We start from the raw sequence: 16,814 nt of genomic DNA, 5'->3' as shown, positions 1-16,814 counted from the left end.
AATAATCTAGCGTCAAATATATCTGCACCGACCTCCGAAACTACAAAGGACTAAGACTACTGTTTAAGCCGCCGTTACACGTTGAAACTTTTAGCTGAAACTTGTGTGCAACGGCGCTGCGAAACAAGTTTCAGCAGGCGTTGCACCGTGTAACATGGTCGGTTCCGTGAAGCTTTTTCGAACTTCCGTTGCTAGACACTGAAGTTTCACGAAAAGTAGAACCGCTTTCTACTTTTGCAAAGGCTCACAACGGTCGCAGTGGTGGAAAAAAAAAAAAAAAAAAAAAAAGGATCTTGGCGTGTAACACCACTTCGTGAAACTGGTCTCGTTCGCCGTTGCCCACAAGTTTTATAGCTAACAGTTTCAACGTGTAACGGCGGCTTTACGTATGAAGGCTTCGATCGGACTGCCACATTTGGCTACCAAAATTAAATTTTTCATCAAAGGTAATCAAATATAAGTAGGATTGGACTGCTCGCTGAGAATCGGGCGGACTTCCACAAAATACCCTTTTGCAAAGTTTCCTTATTCTTATTTAAAATCTTATTTTGATTACTTTTCAATTGTGCTCTGATTTAACAAGTTTCCCCGCATTTAATCGTCTCGGTTAAGGTGGCCAGAAAACAGAGACGACAAATATATACATAAAACCCTTTATTTAAACACGATAATGGTTTAAGCATATGCATACACATGCCAACAACTCATGATTAAACTCCTGGTAGTCAATAGAGTCGAGCGGTTAAGCTGAAAGAGGGACGTGAGCTGGATGAGACTAAAGTGAGCAAAAAAGAAGACGAGACCGCGAAAGAAGAGGATTTTGGTTGAAACAACAAGGGCAAAAAACCAGAAGAAACTGCAATAATTCGCTCTAATTTGGATCTCTCCCTCATCTGCGTGACAGCTAGTTCGCTCGACTAATTCTAGAGAGTTAAGGTACTGCGAGCTGGCTAACTGATGATCAATATTTTTATTTGTTATCTTGAGTATATATAACAATGGTGATTTGATTTACTGGCCTTTTATTCCTAACAAAAGTGCCTACGCAAGTCATATTGGAATACCCCTCGCGGTTAATACTCCAATAAACCATCTAAAGAGAAGGGAAACGTCACATTTTATTTTATTGTATACACTTAATGTAACTACAATCTTCGTGATATGCCATGCTAAATTGGCAGACAAACAAAGCCACAACAGTGGCGTTTATCCTTCTAGATTTACAGACCTTCCAAATCTAGGTCTATGTTTTTTATTATCTATAAAACACAGAGATAGGCTTTACAGAAGACATTTTGTGACGTGAAGACTTTGTGAACTTCCTACCAAAAGCTTTTCATTGTTTTAAATCGAAAAGTTTCATGAATTTACAGTGATCGTGATCACAGCAATGAGCGTTAAAAAACAGTTACGAGTGGAATACAGTTTAGATAAGTCATTGAAGAAGCTTAAGTCACATGACAAATTTACAAAGGCCATCTGCAAACTAAGAATCTGACTTATTCTTTTTATTATACTAGTTTGCTTAATTCAGCATTTAGAGGGCAAGTTACTGCTAATTAGGACTGCTAATTAGGATTGTTGTAGATTTGTAACATATTTAACATGCTTTTTGTTTTTAGTGTTTTTCTGGTATATCTAATGTATTACTATTATTGATTTGTAACTTGATAGGAGGACCCTTCTGTAAACGGCTTTCGAGTGAAGTAGATAACAAGTTCAATCAATCCATGTTTTGTTCCATCACCTTACTACCAGACGTGAATTCTTAAAACAATAACTACCCTGCTTTTTCAAAACCCGTTTTTTATAAAAGCGATCACTAGCTACGCGAAGGATACATCTCTGACAGTTTTTCCACAGTTACAGATATGCTATCTATCAGTCCATGCCAAAACAACGGTCGGCTTTCGCAGAATATGGATGGCGTTGGTGAACTGAATTGACTGATAGATGGCTTCTTTTCTTTTTTGACTTCTTATTTCAGATACACTTTGCCTCGCAGTGTATGAGTTGGGGCAGGAACCTGAATTGCTGCTCCTCCATTTATGCCACTTTCCACAACGCGTTTGTTGACTTCTGTTAAGATGTCAAGCAGGTGATGACTATTGTGCAACTCTCTGATGGTTTTCACTAGAGTCTTAGGAAAAAAACATAAATTAATAAGTTAAATAATGATCGGGAAATTGATTATCAAGGTACCTTTGCCAACGAAAAGTCTCAGATATATGACGGCTTAACTATATTGTAACGACTTTTTAAAAATCTTTCATATTCAGTTTCAAAATGGCCTACTTCATGACCAACTACAAGAGGCAATGGACAAAACAAAATCAATTACAATAAGAACTATAATAGTTTTCAAAAAAAATTGCATAGAATGATGCTAAATTAGAAGGCGCCAAGGCTTGGCTTCCTCTAGCAATGTAAGCAAAAGTGGAGTATTAGCCGTCTTGGAGAAAAAGGCATCATAACATAGCGTCAGTAAAGCGCGCGATCTGATTGGCTGATACGCTTTATCTTTGATTTGCTTGGGTGAGTTTGCTTTCGGCTTGGCCGTTCTCGCTCGTTTGATTCAATCTTTTTTAGCACGAACCCTGTCCCAAATAGTCCAACTTGGATGCTAAATCTCCTGAGGAAATTTGTTTTCAACTGTGACGCAAAGACTGGTTCAGTGAAATCACCGGCTCATTTGAGACCTTATCACCCGGAGAGTCTGTCAATAGGTGAGGTTACACTAAAGACTCAAGTGCACTTGTAAGCAAGGTGCACTTAAAGTGCACTTAGGCGTTTGCAAAAAAACAAGGGGTTCACACTTGGCACTTCAAGTGCACCTGCGACTAATCGACAGCATCAGAGCGAAGAGTTTAAAAGGAATAAACTGCATTTGCCGCAAGTAAAAAGGTTAGCATGCTGTCGATGGAGCATTTCTTTCAGGAATCCTCAACGTATCCGCAGTACCGTCAAAACGAAAAGATGGCGTTGCACTCTCAACTGTCAGTGGATTTGTTCACAATCTTGCATTGATGTTAATCTATTCAACGAAAGGAAAATCTTGTTATTGGTGTCTTCATAGCGGAGCGCACCCAACGTTTTCCAGTTATGAAAATTTAGGAAATACTTATTTCAAATTATAGACGACAGAGTCGTCCTCATCCTACTGGGAAATTACAGTCCTAAACAACGCTAGTATGTTCAGGCTACGTATTGTGAAATGAAATCTCCCAACCCAAAAGCGCTTGCCGCCAAATCCCGCCATCAGGATATTTTGGGTGAGGAACGATTGACAGTCAAGTAATTGGCATACCATGTTCTGAATCGATAAGTGCTCCGCTAACTGAAGGTTTGAGCCTCACTTGAAACCACACTTCGACTCTTTGAAGTTTCGGCGTTTTCTAGGCAATTGTGATCAGCCAAGTGAAACTACACCCGTTCAAACTTAAATACCCTTCAAGTGCACTTAAGGTGCACTAGAAGTGCCTAGTGTGAACCCAACTAATATCGCAAGGCAAGTGAACTAGACTCAAATATGTTTATCAGTGATTCTTTAGTGCGTTGACTATTGAGGAATCTTTCAAACGAACTTAAGGTTAGTTCATAACTCTGCTTGCAGACCGTGATGTATTGTTGTGGTAATGACTGCAAGTTTTTAGTTGTTTCGATTATTTCGGTAAAAAATCTTTCTTACGAAAAAGGCGCACGTCTTAAGATTATTCTGTTTTTAAAACTCAAGCTGACGTCCACGGATTGCGGCCAAATGTTTTAACCGATTTTCATAGACGATAGATGGAACTTTCTGCCGTAGAAGAGCCTGTAGTACAAGCTACTTTTGCAATTTATTCCTTTGAACTTGGGCTAAATCGCAATTGTTGCGATAAATGCTCAGTGCTCAAAGTAGATAATTTTAAGCTGCCATGTAACGATATAAGTCCATCACTGCCCACCATCATGTTTTTTTTTTTTTTTTGTAAACCAATTAACGAACTGGTCAGCGGCTAAAAAAAAACATGGTGGAGAGTGAATATGTGAGGGACTTATCTCGTTACATGACAGCCTTAATGAAACTCTGCTAGCGTTATTATTACAATCAAATTGGTAATAAGAAATGTTTAATGTTGCTTCGTGGAGAAAGTTCAAAGCGATAGTCATCTCAATTCTTGGTGTGTTGCTAACATTTGTTGATGACATGTTGGAAATATGGCCGTGTTAGTAGAAATTCACAACTTTCACCTCTCACTTGTGGAACAGAAACTGGATTGCGGCCAAATGTTTAAACTTATTTTCAGAGATGATGGATGGAACTTTCAACTGATATGTAGAAGAGCGTGTGAGTACGAGCCACTTTTGCAATTTATTCCTTTGAACTTGGGTTAAATCGCATGTTGCGATATGTGCTCAAAGTAGATAAACTTTGTGCCCTCAGATTTATTACAGTAATTAAAGCTTATGATTGCAATTCATCACATTGTAAACGTGAAGGGTCATCGTTTATAACTAACAAATAAGAAGGTTTTGAATGGTCTGTTTTCTACAGAACTAACAGCCGTGCAAGTCTTGCAAAATTCACGATCTCGCAAGTAGGTTTCGAGCACAGCCCGGAGTGCAAAACGTTCGAATCACAAAATTTTACGAAAATTAAATTTCTCCGTTAGCATTTCATATTTGTTATCTACTTGCCAAGAGAAGTTAACGGAGGAGTTATCAGCGAAATATTTTGAGATAAAATTTGAAAATAAGGTTTTTAGGGATAGTAGCTCTTAATTTGACTAGGGCAGTCGATTTAACAAACTTAAAGGCCAATATATTTTTCGCTGAGTTTCTGTCGCCTATCATACTCTTTTGGAAAGGTTTTGTTTGGAGTTGTTTTGGTTGAGAGACGTTGTACTCTGTAAGGAGAGTTCAGCTAGTGATTGCGGAATTAAACCCAGTTTTGTGACAGATTTTGCCAGGATACAAAAGTCTTTGAAAGCGACTCCCTCTAAGATCCTCATATCCAATGTTCATCTAGAAATAGATTTCGCTGATAACTCTTTCATTAACTTCTCTAGGCAAGTAGGATTTTTTTGTTCCAACTTTTTGTACCCTGGGCTGTGCTCGAAACCCAGTGGCGATATCGTGAATCTTTTTGTCGTTGTTGTTTTTGCAATACTTGCAACTGTTAGTTGAAACTAAGGATTAAAATATGCTATAATATCTATTAACCGCGCAGGGAAATGTTATTTTTCTGCAATCTCTAGGTTTGCCATTTAAGCAGTCACAAAAAGCCAAGAGAATGTAGGTCGCCCTATAGGAAACAGTTTTGTGCTCAAGTTTTATTTAGCCTGCCTTCAATTGACAGTATTCTTGAATGGGAATACACGGCAAAACCTCTAGGTTTGTCGCTTCCGGTAAATTTGGGAGCTTCAGTTTTATTATGTCTGTAGTAAGGTAACCTCCAAAAGCTTTTTGCGAAGGACCTTCAACAGTCATTGTAAGCATTCTTATGCCGGAAGTCAAACGCGGTACATAAGTCCAAGCTAATGAAATTTTAGGTGGACCAAATTCTAGACATTCTAAGCACGACCAGTTGTGCCAAACGACGAACTTAAGTGAGAAAAGTGGTCAAGAAATCAGCCATTCTTCGTGCCCGAACTTGGCGTGAAGAACGCCTCAGCCGATTCAAATACAGTCAGCCGAACTGAATTGAGTCAAACGCTGAACTTTATACGAAATTAATTAAGCTGAGTTTGGCCCACGCCTAGTACAGCGTTTGATCCGAGCCTCAACCGGTGTCGCGGGATTTGGTGTCACTTCAAAAAACCCAAAACGTTTTTTTTTATTGACAGAATTCTTAAAGTATTCTGGCCATTCATGATATAAGACGGAATGAATTGAAACTTGAAAAAGGTTAGGCTCCCTTTTTCAAGTTCTCGCATTGTCGTTTCCAAAATGAATTCACTAGGACAGATAAGTTGTTTCTTTTAAGAATTCAGTTGATTTATTGATTCTTACTGTTCATCGGTCTTGTAACTTAATCAAGGTGTTGTTGCACCATTCGCACCAAAAACAAGGGCCTGAAGCCCCATGACACTTCCCCGTTAATTTTTTTATAATTTGCGACGTGTTTTCTAGCAACGATGATTGCAACGCAATAACCACTCATTACTATAACAACTGAATCTCGACGGCGCGGTCATGGGAAAGTGATAAATATAACTTACACAGCATGCCTCAGGAACTAATAATAGATTGAAAATAATAGTTATGGTGCACATGTTCACACTCTTTACCTTGTGTTCTCTGTTTTATTAATAATCTTAAAAAAGTGATAGCGCTTAATGAAAGCAAGACAGGCATTGTCTAAGAATTATTGAAACTCACCTGAACAAACGTAGAACCAGACAGTGGTTTCCGATAGGAAACATAACCAGGCGCAGTCGCAAAAGCCAACAGAAAGTCAGCTTCCCGTGGACACGCGCTTCTTGGGAGGGTGGAGTCGGATGAAAATACAGGGGTACTGTCAACATCACCAAAGGCAGAAAAAGGACTTTCATTCGAATTGCCTCTGCAGGACTGAATAAAAAACAGCTTGGGCTTGTTTTGGAGATCTGGACAGTTAGCTGCTTTGAACTCAGACATCAGTTCTTCAACTCTGACTGATCTTCGGTCCACACCAGAAATGACATCTCGCTCCCCACCATGCGACATGACGATAAACACGAACGCGTCAAATTCGCTGTGATCAATTTTTGTAGCAACGTTTATTGCTATACGTTGCATTTGTAACGAATCAAGATCACGACAAACATATACCCTAAAAGAAAGTTCACTGAAAAGCTTTTCCAGCTCAACCTCATCAAATTCGGCACCCTCGCGTTTATCGGTCATGCCATTGGAATTCTTGAAGTTTATGTTGTTGACAATCATACACATTCCACGTGGACACGTGTTCATTGGATACTGATACAGCCCACATAATCCTAAGAAAAGAGAAAATAAACACCGTTTATTGCTTTTTGCTATAAGAAAAGCAACAACATGTAAACGTTGGAGAAAGTATACATTTTGGCGACGCTATTCTAGCGCACAAGCTCGAGTTTTTGCCATGAATAGTCTGTAGTTTTTAGATTTGAGTGTAAAGTAGCAGCTCGAATTTGCGTAGGTAACACAATTTTATCATGGGCGCTTGTTATAATATTGTACTATATTGAAAATCTAATGCAGTCGATCCTCCCTTTGCGACCACCTCTCGTAAGCGACCACCTCTCACTAACGACCACTTTTCCAAAATACCAAAAGTTTTTAAGTCAAATCACTTTAGATGGAACCTCTCGTAAGTGATCACCTCTCGTAAGCGACCACCTCCCGTAAGCGACAGCTTTTGGAGATGATTGTTTAAAATTTTCAATTGTTTTTTTATAATTAACCTCCCGTAGGCGACCACTTGACACACAATCTGCTGTTTCTCTCACGGGCGGAAATTGACTGTAACATATTGGCCGACATCATTACAGCGGATGCCGTATTAAAGTCTCACAGCCGGAGCTAGCGGAAGTGTCTCCCGGCATTGAAACAAATGATAACATATAATGCACTATAGTGTACACTGAAATAAACTTTAATCTGAATCCCTTATTGGAAAGAAACTCTCTTATCTTATAAATAGCATATTTTGTATGTACATGCACGACCGGTGATGACTCTCTCAACCTTGTATCATCCAGCAGAAAAAAAAAGGAGCGATAAAGAACGTCAACTCGATTATGTAACAAACAAACAAAAGAACGCCAAAGTTGTTGATGTGTTACGCTTGAAATGTAACATTGCAAACATGCCGTTTACTGCTTGCTCCTAAATCAGGCAGTCTAAAGAAAAGTTTTTACCTTGGATTTCAATAAGCAAACCCCCCCCCCCCCCCCCCTCCCTGTGGTCTGACCTCTGGTAAGCGACCACCTCCCGTAAGCGACCACATATCCTTGACATTATCAGTCGTCGCTTACGGGAGGTTCGACTGTATATGTATTTAGCCAAGCCTAAAAACAGAGCTCCAAAATTACTTTTTAATAGCATTTCTGCTTATGGTTTCCGTGTGATAACCTCACAAATTCCTCATCCTTTCTGGACTTCATATATAATTTTAGTGCACATGCAGCAAACTATTTAGCAAAAGTTAGAATTACGATGTGAACTGTTATACAGGAGAGCAAGGTATCCTCTTAAATCCAAAACAATCATTTCGAATTCAATAGAACTGACATTCTAAACTACATGATTATGTGGAGCTGGGTGTCTAACAAATATCAAAACATTGCGTACACTGAGGATAAACATTAAGGACGGGATCGGCTATTTATCGAGTTAGTTTACTGGTCGACCACTGCATAACCAATACACTGAGCAGAAAAACGAAAAAACTTGGGAAGATGATAATACCCGGAATATGGAACATTCCGGAACACGTAAAAAAAAACATAATAAAAAATAAATGGGGTAGATGGGGTGTTGTAACTGACCACACTGAATGAAGGCGCGAGCACTTTCCCGCTGTCTTTATCACGTATTTATCGTCGTGTCCGCTGCGCCAGAAATGGATCAGTTCCAGCTCGGCGGACCAAAAAATCAATTACCTAATGTTTGGAGTGGCACTTAAAGTCGTTTGCACAGTTTTCGCACCAAAACCCTCCCCAGGCTCACCGCGTCCTCGCCTAGGGCCTGACGTTCCTTACTTGTGCTCCTTTGTTGCTCGCTCGGGACTCACTTCGAGAGCTTGGACCCATTGGACCCGAAAGCCATTCTCCTCTTTCTTTTTGAGTTATGTATGTTTTAAAATCCCTGTGGTTACATTCAGTTCTTTTAATGGATCAGAGGGTGGTTGGGAAAGAAGGGGTGTGCAGTTCAATGATCACATCACGAAATTGAGAATCCTGACACTGAAGAAATTGTGAAGGCAAAACTCCATATGGTCACAGATTTTTTCAAAATATATATATTTTTGTTTTACACAAAGATGATTTTACATAAGTAATCAATAACAATGTGTTAATTCGTACGCGATGTGTTTCGCAGTTAAAGCGAGGACGATCTCTACTGAATCGCAAAATCTGCCGCCAAAACTTTTGCTGTGGTAAGAATAAATTACGATCGCGTTCGCACTCAACTGGGACCGGTTGTTCGAAAGCCGATTAACGTTAATCCACACATAAAAGTTAACCGAGATTTTCTTCTCGATCGTTAAAATTGTTTTTAAGCTAGTGGTAAACAAAAGTCAGCGTCAAAACTGAACGACAAAATCTTTTTGAAAAATCTTTATTGTTGTTTAAATAAACTCGAACCAAAGTACTTGTTAATCCAGGATTAGTTTAATCGGGCTTTAAACTACTGGGCCCTGATGTTTTTGTCAAGTCAGACAATGATTGCTGCTGCATGAACATGCGTGCACGTGCAAGTGAGCAATGGTATATATCCATCTAAATACATTGAAGGTGTCCGTTGCCTGGTAACAGTGCGAACGAAGCAACTCATGTTTATTCATTGAGGGCTGAACTTGTTTTTTCATCGAGTTGTGAAAAGTGTTTACTATTGGTGAAACACGACCAAATTGCGATGCAAATTAACCATAGGAGGACGCACAAGGGACAAGACAGACTCGCGGAGGGAGATCAAACAACGAAACTCAGCGCGAGCAGCGAAAAAGAATACTCGATTCTTTGGAGAGCAACCAATCCTTTCATTCCATTACTGGATTCTTCGTCCGTTTTACAACGTTTAGTGAGCGAAACGTTCCACTTCAAGAGAAAAAAAAATTCAATGTTTCGTCGCGCCGGATCGGAGTAAAACGATTTCACTTCAAGGTATCCCGCGTGTTATTACCATGGCCGTGAGAGATAGGGCAATTGTGCTGCTCCCGAACTCAAATTGTAGGATTTTCAGGATACCGACCGCTTACGAACAGAGAAAAAAATGTAAAAAAAAAAAAAAAAAAAGAAAAACTTACTATCTCCGCTTGCACAAGGTGCACCGAACCGACTAAAACGGCTCTGTCTTTACGGCTGGAATTCGTCAGTCGCTGTCTTTTACGTTGAACTTTGCTTCTTCATCGCCAGCGTTTTCGTTTTCATTCTCTCTCCCATGCTCTTCTTTCCACTTTTCTCGACATAAGTAGATGAATTTATATCTTTCTTCCAAATTTTCCCTTTGTTTTTCTAAAAAGCAGCTGGCAACGTAACTTCCCGCCGAAGCAGGGTTAATTTGAGTGTGACATTTCACAATGGCTTACAAGGAGAGGCGGACCTACTGACGTACGGTCGGACAATGACGTCGTAACCACGAAGAAAACAAGTTCGCATTCATGGGTTTACCAAATGGCCCATTTTACAGTTGTGTGCATAGTAACCTGGCCTTGGATTGGAAGTGAGACTGAAAGGTGACCTTGTTTTGATACAGACGTCACTGCCTTCCACATGTAAATGCAAACTAGTTAGGATAAGAACAGCATGATCTACATATGAAAAGCAGGAGGCTTGTATCAAAACAAGGTCACCCACAGCCCAGTTTCCAAGCCAAGGCCAGGTCACTAAGCACACAACTGTAAAATAGGCTATTGTCTTAGCAATGGGGCTCCGCGCGCGGCGCGCGCGGGGCGCCGTTACTAGGCTGATTTAGCAACAAAACGGGAACGTCAGTTGACAACGGCGCGTGCATCAAGAATGCCCATATATAGTCAAAATAGACTCGCATCCAGACTATTCCGCAAGCTCTCGCGTCCTCAAATGACGTTCCCGTTCTGTTGCTAAATCAGCCTATTATTTTATAAGAAAACAAAGATTTACTTCTAGGACCTATACTATCCGATGAAATTTTTCCAGGATTTGTCTCTGCGATATATCTTTTCTGCAACAACATTGTTCGTGTCCGCCATTATTTAACAATTATTCGCCGAAGGCGAAGTAAATATTGGTGAATATTCCCCGAGACGAAGTCGAGGGGAATATTCACCAATATTTACTGAGCCTGAGGCGAATAATTGTTTTAGTATAATTACTTAGGTGATTATCAGAGAAAAACAAGTACCGTCCGAAAATTGTCGATTTTGTTTGTTTGTCTCAAATCGTCACGCGTCAATGAACAGAGACGCGCAGTCTGCCGATCACATGCTCAATCGAAATCACATGCGCAATCGATAAACTGCACACGGCCTCAAGCAGAATGTCAGTATTCTTTAACTGCTGCTTCATTCAGACGAAGCACTGACTTCTGTGAATGAATGCTGGGTTTCTCCGATCCATTTACCAAATTAGATGGAGATGAGCCAGGCTGTTTGGTGTAAAACTCGAGCCGGGATCACAAGTGTTAGCGATGGCATTTTATTGCACAATTTCTTGTTGACATGATGGCTTCGCCGGTTGACGGACGTTTATAAATTGCCCTCGGAGATAAGCTGCTTCAGGTAGGAATTAAGTCATTTGTTGGCTTCACTAAACAAGTACACGGTTGTCCCAGATGAAAATATTTTGTTGTGAGGCGGTGACTTTAGATGGTGGTCGAGAGCCGCTCGAACCGACAACAAACTTGTTATCAGATTATAGAAACTGTTTTCTTTTCTCGTCACTGAAACGTAAAACTTACAGAGACATTTATTCATCTTCTTTACATCCATGCTTTCAAATTCTGTCTTAAACTCGTTTTGTTTGTGAAATCATTCTGTTAATAAAGAAAATCTGCTCGAATTTAACTCAATTTGTTGTCTTCATTTTAAGTCATCGAGATCGACAACATGCAATTTTCAAGAGTTTTTTTTATCACAATTAGCAAAATTTTCATCTCTTGCCTTCGAAAAGTATCACCTCGGACTTAGCTGTATCTTTAGTGCCTTTCGGAATTGCATTTTCTTTCATCCTATTTACTTCTTTTTCAGAAATGTCAACAAATAGCTAAGTGGCCATTTTGAAAGTTAGTGCTCCCGCTATAATCACCTCGCGCGAGGTGATTATAGCAGGATATGACGCAATCCTCGACCAATGAGATCAACAGAATCTCTATAATCACCTGAGTAATTATACTAAAATATAGTGTAACAGGAACTTGACGGAAAATAGTTTCCTTATTTTCTATTTGAAAATGATCTTCTGTGAGGTCGTTTCTAGCAAGGAAATAGCCAATGAAATGTTGGCTGAAGACCTGTTACTTAAAGCCTGGTAACTATCAATTATCCAAACTCACCTGAGAGTTCTTCCTTTAGTTCCTGTATTTTCTGATTGTTCGTTTCATCTCTCTCCTGATAATCTGAAAAAAAAGGGAAGTTTCTTTTGACGTTTGTTGTCATTTACATTAACAACATACACAACTTCAAAATTATTATCAATTACGCATTTAGGGCGTAAAAAGGTGTCCAATTTCACAACCGGCTTGGTAGGTAAAATACGACGCAAGACGGAAGACTGGGGAAAATAGGGATGTCACGTCAATACAGGAACGCTTCCCGTGAATGAGATTGTTGAATACTCAGCATGAAAAGAACTAAGGAATGAAGAAATCTCAAGGTTTTCTTTTTGTCCAAGAATTCAAACGCGGAGAAGATAAATGGACAACGAGTTTTTTGTTATCGATTCTCGCACGAGAACACAGGTCACCAAAGCGTATGTGACACACCATGCAAGCATGATATAAGAGTATAGCGTTAAATTTTACATCGAAATTTAGACAACAAAATTCCCACAAAAACCCACAAAAAATATAATAAAGTCTCAAAAAGCTTACCCGGTGTGTTTTGCTGTGTTTTCAAAGCTTCTCAGTGCTTCCAAACGCCGTTTAGAGCGGTTTGTTTCTCAGCGGCTCGTCCACGTGCATCACTGTATTATGTTAATGACAAGGTTGGAAACTAGAAGTCGAGTTTGAATGAAATTTGACCCGTCATTTGAGGAGAGCACTTCAAAAACCTCGCTAAAATTTGTTTGAAACTTAAACACTCGCTTACCTGCCTCACCATATGTCAAGAAGGATAATGTGCGGTCCTTCCAGGGCAGCTTATTTTAAGACACAAGTGTTCGTCAAAAACAAAGTTCATTTCAGATCGGGCGCTAATTTTTCCCCCGATCGAGCCGTCAGTCATGACAAACTCACGGTCAAAACTAGGCACGAGTACTAAAATGTGCCCAACAGGGGAAATCCACGGGAAACTTTTGGCACGCAACAAACCACACAAGTTTCCAATCTTGTCATTAACATAATACAGTGATGCACGTGGACCAGCCGCTGAGAAACAAACCGCTCAAAACGGCGTTTGGAAGCATTGAGAACCCTTGAAAACAAAGCAAAACACACCGAGTAAGCTGTTTGAGACTTTATTATAATTTTTGTGGGTTGTTGTGGGAATATTGTTGTTGCTGTTGTTGTTGTTGTTGTTGTTGTTGTTGTTGTTGTTATTGTTTTAACGCCATACAAACTATTATATCACGCTTACATGGTGACCTGTGTCACATACGCTTTGGTGACCTGTGACGAGAACAACACTAGCATCTGATCAAGCAAATTGAAAAGATCTGTCATATTCAATTAAAGAGCGATTATCCCTAAGAAACCCCATATTCAACTTCTCTTATTCAACTTCTCTTGGCAAGTAGGTAAATAAGAAAATACTAACGGAGAAATTTAATTTTTTTGAAAGTTTGGGATTTGGATTTTTAGTACCCCGGCTGTGCTCGAAACCCACTAGCGAGATCGTGAACTTTTCAAGACTTCCAGTTGTTCGTTTTTGGAAAAAAAACAGACCATTCAAAAATAAGGAATTTAAATTTCTCCGTTAGTATTTCATATTTGTTACCTTCTTGCCAAGAGAAGTTGATGGAACAGTTACCAGCGAAATCTATTTTTTAGATAAAAATTGAATATGAGGTTCTCTGGGCTAATTAACAATTATTCTACGAGCGCGCGTTGGATATGAGATGATAGATAGCCAACGAGGCGCTTAGCGCCGAGTTGGCTATAATCATCTCATATCCAACAAGCGCGAGTGGAATAATTGTTTTATTAAAAACAACCAAGAAATATTGCTGGATTTTGCTGATTTCGTTTTGCAAGAATAATTAGAAGACAATTTAATGGTGTCTATTTCTCGGGCATGGTATAATGGCTCATATACCATGGCCGCTAAGCCAATCAAATCGCTCGAATTGCATTATACAATGATGCAGTTTTTAATAATCGATCTTAAAGGAATACAGTGCAATTAAACCACCTGCACCCATTCAATCCATCCATTTAAGTCACAACGTTGATGCTTCCCACCATTATAGTGGAACAAGAACTTGAAAATCCGATAGAAAAATAGTTTCTTTATTTTCTATTTGAAGAATGATATTCTGTGAGCTCGTTTTATAGCAAGTAGTAGGGAAATGTTGGCCGAAGACATGTCAATGGACTATTTTGTGATTTGGTCAGATGGCCTACAGGTGAACAGGGACATCTCACTTAAAGCATAGTAACTATCAATTATTGAAACTCACCTGAGAGTTCTTCCTCTAGTTCCTGTACTCTCTGATTATTCGTTTCATCTCTCTCCTGGTAATCTGAAAAAAGGTGAAGTTTTTGTGAACCTTTGTTGTCATTTACATGAACAGCAACAACAACAACTCCATTACCAAAAGCACACTCGAAGGACATGCATGATACTTCAACAATGGGAATGTTTAATAGAGAAGTACTGAGGTAGTCGATGCTATGAGAGGTATTGCAGCCAGCTGAGGGCGGAGCTCGAAGCTGGCTGTAATATCTCTCATAGCACCGACTGCCGAAGTAATTATCTATTATAATTATTGACCCTCATAATATCTTATTGTTCTCTCTCTGCATTAAAACAACGATTTCAGTGGTCTTCACATTGTTTTTTATTTTTTTTACGCGAAATATGAAATTAACATAGCATTGTCTAGCAGTGGTATTAATTATAATTGCACTATTCATTAATTGTTAAAACTTGGTAATTACAAAGTGTTAAAGCTTTACCTATATGTCCGTCGAACATGTGTATCTCACATGCACCTGTGAAAAGTGCTGTTGGTTTATATGTACATGACAGTTTCGAAGCTGAATTTACTTGCTAAAGTGGTTGTTTTTGTAAATTTTATTTATTTACGTTTGTACATTTATTTATCACTGACTGCTGTACCCCTTATCTCCGCCCGCCTCGACTAGCACCTGCTATTTGCGGGCGGAAATGAACATCATTTAAACTGACGGATATTGATCATAATAAAGTGTATATAATTGTGTGTGTATAACACGATGTACTTGGTTATCTTAAGCTTCTTGTTGCAAGGCATAGCAGAGTCTTATGCTGAAGCTTTGGCTAATGCAAGTTCAGGGCCAAGGGAATTAGGACAAACGCTAGTGCAGGACCAACAAGTTCAAGCTCAAGAACAGCAACCTCAAGCCTAAGCGCAACAGCCTCGAACGCCGGTGGGCGCCGCGGTTGCCTAAGTTCAAGTTGGCTAGATATTTACGTTCCTTGCTTAATTTTCGTAGCTATGCTATTCGTTCCTCGCTCAGGGTTTAGTTTCTGTTATTTCTATGTTATGTTTTTCGCATTTATGGCCTACTCTTTAGTTTACTGCGTGCTTTGCCTTGTTTTGTCATTTAGGTATCTCTCTATGTTTTCGCCCCGCTCGCATATTTTGTTACCTAGCGGCTTTTTGGCCTCGCTCCTGTCCTTAGTTGTTTTGTTTTCGCTCATCTCATTCATTCCATTTCATTCATCTCATTTCTTGGTTTGTTGCTAGAGTTAGCAACAAACACAGGACAGCTCGGGGTGCGAAAAGTTCGAATAAAAATAATAATAATAGATAAGAAAATTAAATTTCTCCGTTAGTGTTTCATATTTGTTACCTACTTGCCAAGAGAAGTTGATGGAATAGTTCACAGCGAAATCTATTTTTTAGATTGAAATTGAATATGATGTTCTTAGGGACAATCGCTCGTAACCCTTTAAATACCAGGTGTGTGCTATTTTTCAATGACATTTTGGCAATAAATTGTCTGAACCCCTTAATTTCTCCGTAAATGGAGATGAAATTAAAATATCTGCGGTCTTAAGAAACTGTGGACTCAGGCTAAATTGTCACGTGATGCAAGTGACGGTTGTTGTTTTTCGAGCGAGTGCAAGAGCACTAATCTGGTAAATCATCGCTTTATAAGTGTTTTTCGAGCCATTTTCCTCTGCAGAAGCCCCCATTCTGGCATCATTTAGCTGGAATGTGAGTAGAGGCAAGCCTCTGAAAGAAAACAGAGGTGAGAGGTGGTTTCACGCTTACTGAGTCGCCAAACATGCTGTGTAGCAGACATGGAGGCCCACGAGTGAAATTGTCTCTCTGGCCGTTTTGTGGATGGATTCCAGGACCTACCAAGGCAATTTGGGCGAGTTTGGAGAAGTAAAATATTCAATGGATTCGAAATTTTGCTGGTAGTACTGGGTGGATCGACACTTCTAAAAAAAACTTTGAGATGGCTGAATTACCCAAAATTCTTTTCGGGCGTGAACGAGGCAACGTGAGATACGCAAGACTGGGTCTGATAAAATGGCTGAAGTATAGCCCTCGGAAAGCGTTCATAGGAAAACTTCCACTCAGATAGATACCTAGGTCTTACTTTGAGGTTTGCTGTAAATGTAGACTTTTCATTTTTGAACAAATTATTTAGATTAAAAATTGACGATAAATAAGTGTAATTTTTGTGGTTGTTATTTGGCCGAAAAATTGGCATTTTGGGCTTTGTTGCCAAACGAACGGTGATATGCAGCGAAAATCGGGAGGTGTAGTCTGTTTGCTGGGTGTGTTGTTGGCGAT

General features: G+C 39.5%; 1 protein-coding gene across 12 annotated transcripts in view; it reads right to left on the bottom strand.

The window, feature by feature from the left end:
- Positions 1-630: 630 nt before the first annotated feature.
- LOC146474040 (uncharacterized) overlaps positions 631-16,814 on the bottom strand; it is a 56,470-nt gene continuing 40,286 nt past the window's right edge. For 7 of the 12 annotated variants that reach the window (XM_085117313.1, XM_085117320.1, XM_085117322.1 and 4 more), the window contains 4 exons: positions 14,481-14,543; positions 12,199-12,261; positions 6,361-6,959; positions 631-2,140 (listed from right to left, as the gene is read on the bottom strand). In XM_085117313.1, coding sequence (XP_084973439.1) covers positions 1,979-2,140; positions 6,361-6,959; positions 12,199-12,261; positions 14,481-14,543 — 887 coding nt within the window. In that variant the 3' untranslated portion in view covers positions 631-1,978. The remainder of the gene's footprint in view (positions 2,141-6,360; positions 6,960-12,198; positions 12,262-14,480; positions 14,544-16,814) is intronic. The other 5 variants (XM_085117321.1, XM_085117325.1, XM_085117319.1 and 2 more) reach the window with 3 other exon arrangements.

Source organism: Pavona decussata, unplaced genomic scaffold, assembly GCF_977016875.1.
Source record: "Pavona decussata unplaced genomic scaffold, jaPavDecu1.1 SCAFFOLD_91, whole genome shotgun sequence".
Lineage (NCBI taxonomy): Eukaryota > Metazoa > Cnidaria > Anthozoa > Scleractinia > Agariciidae > Pavona > Pavona decussata.
Note: the sequence above shows the minus strand (reverse complement) of the source record. Positions and strands in the feature narration are given on the sequence as shown.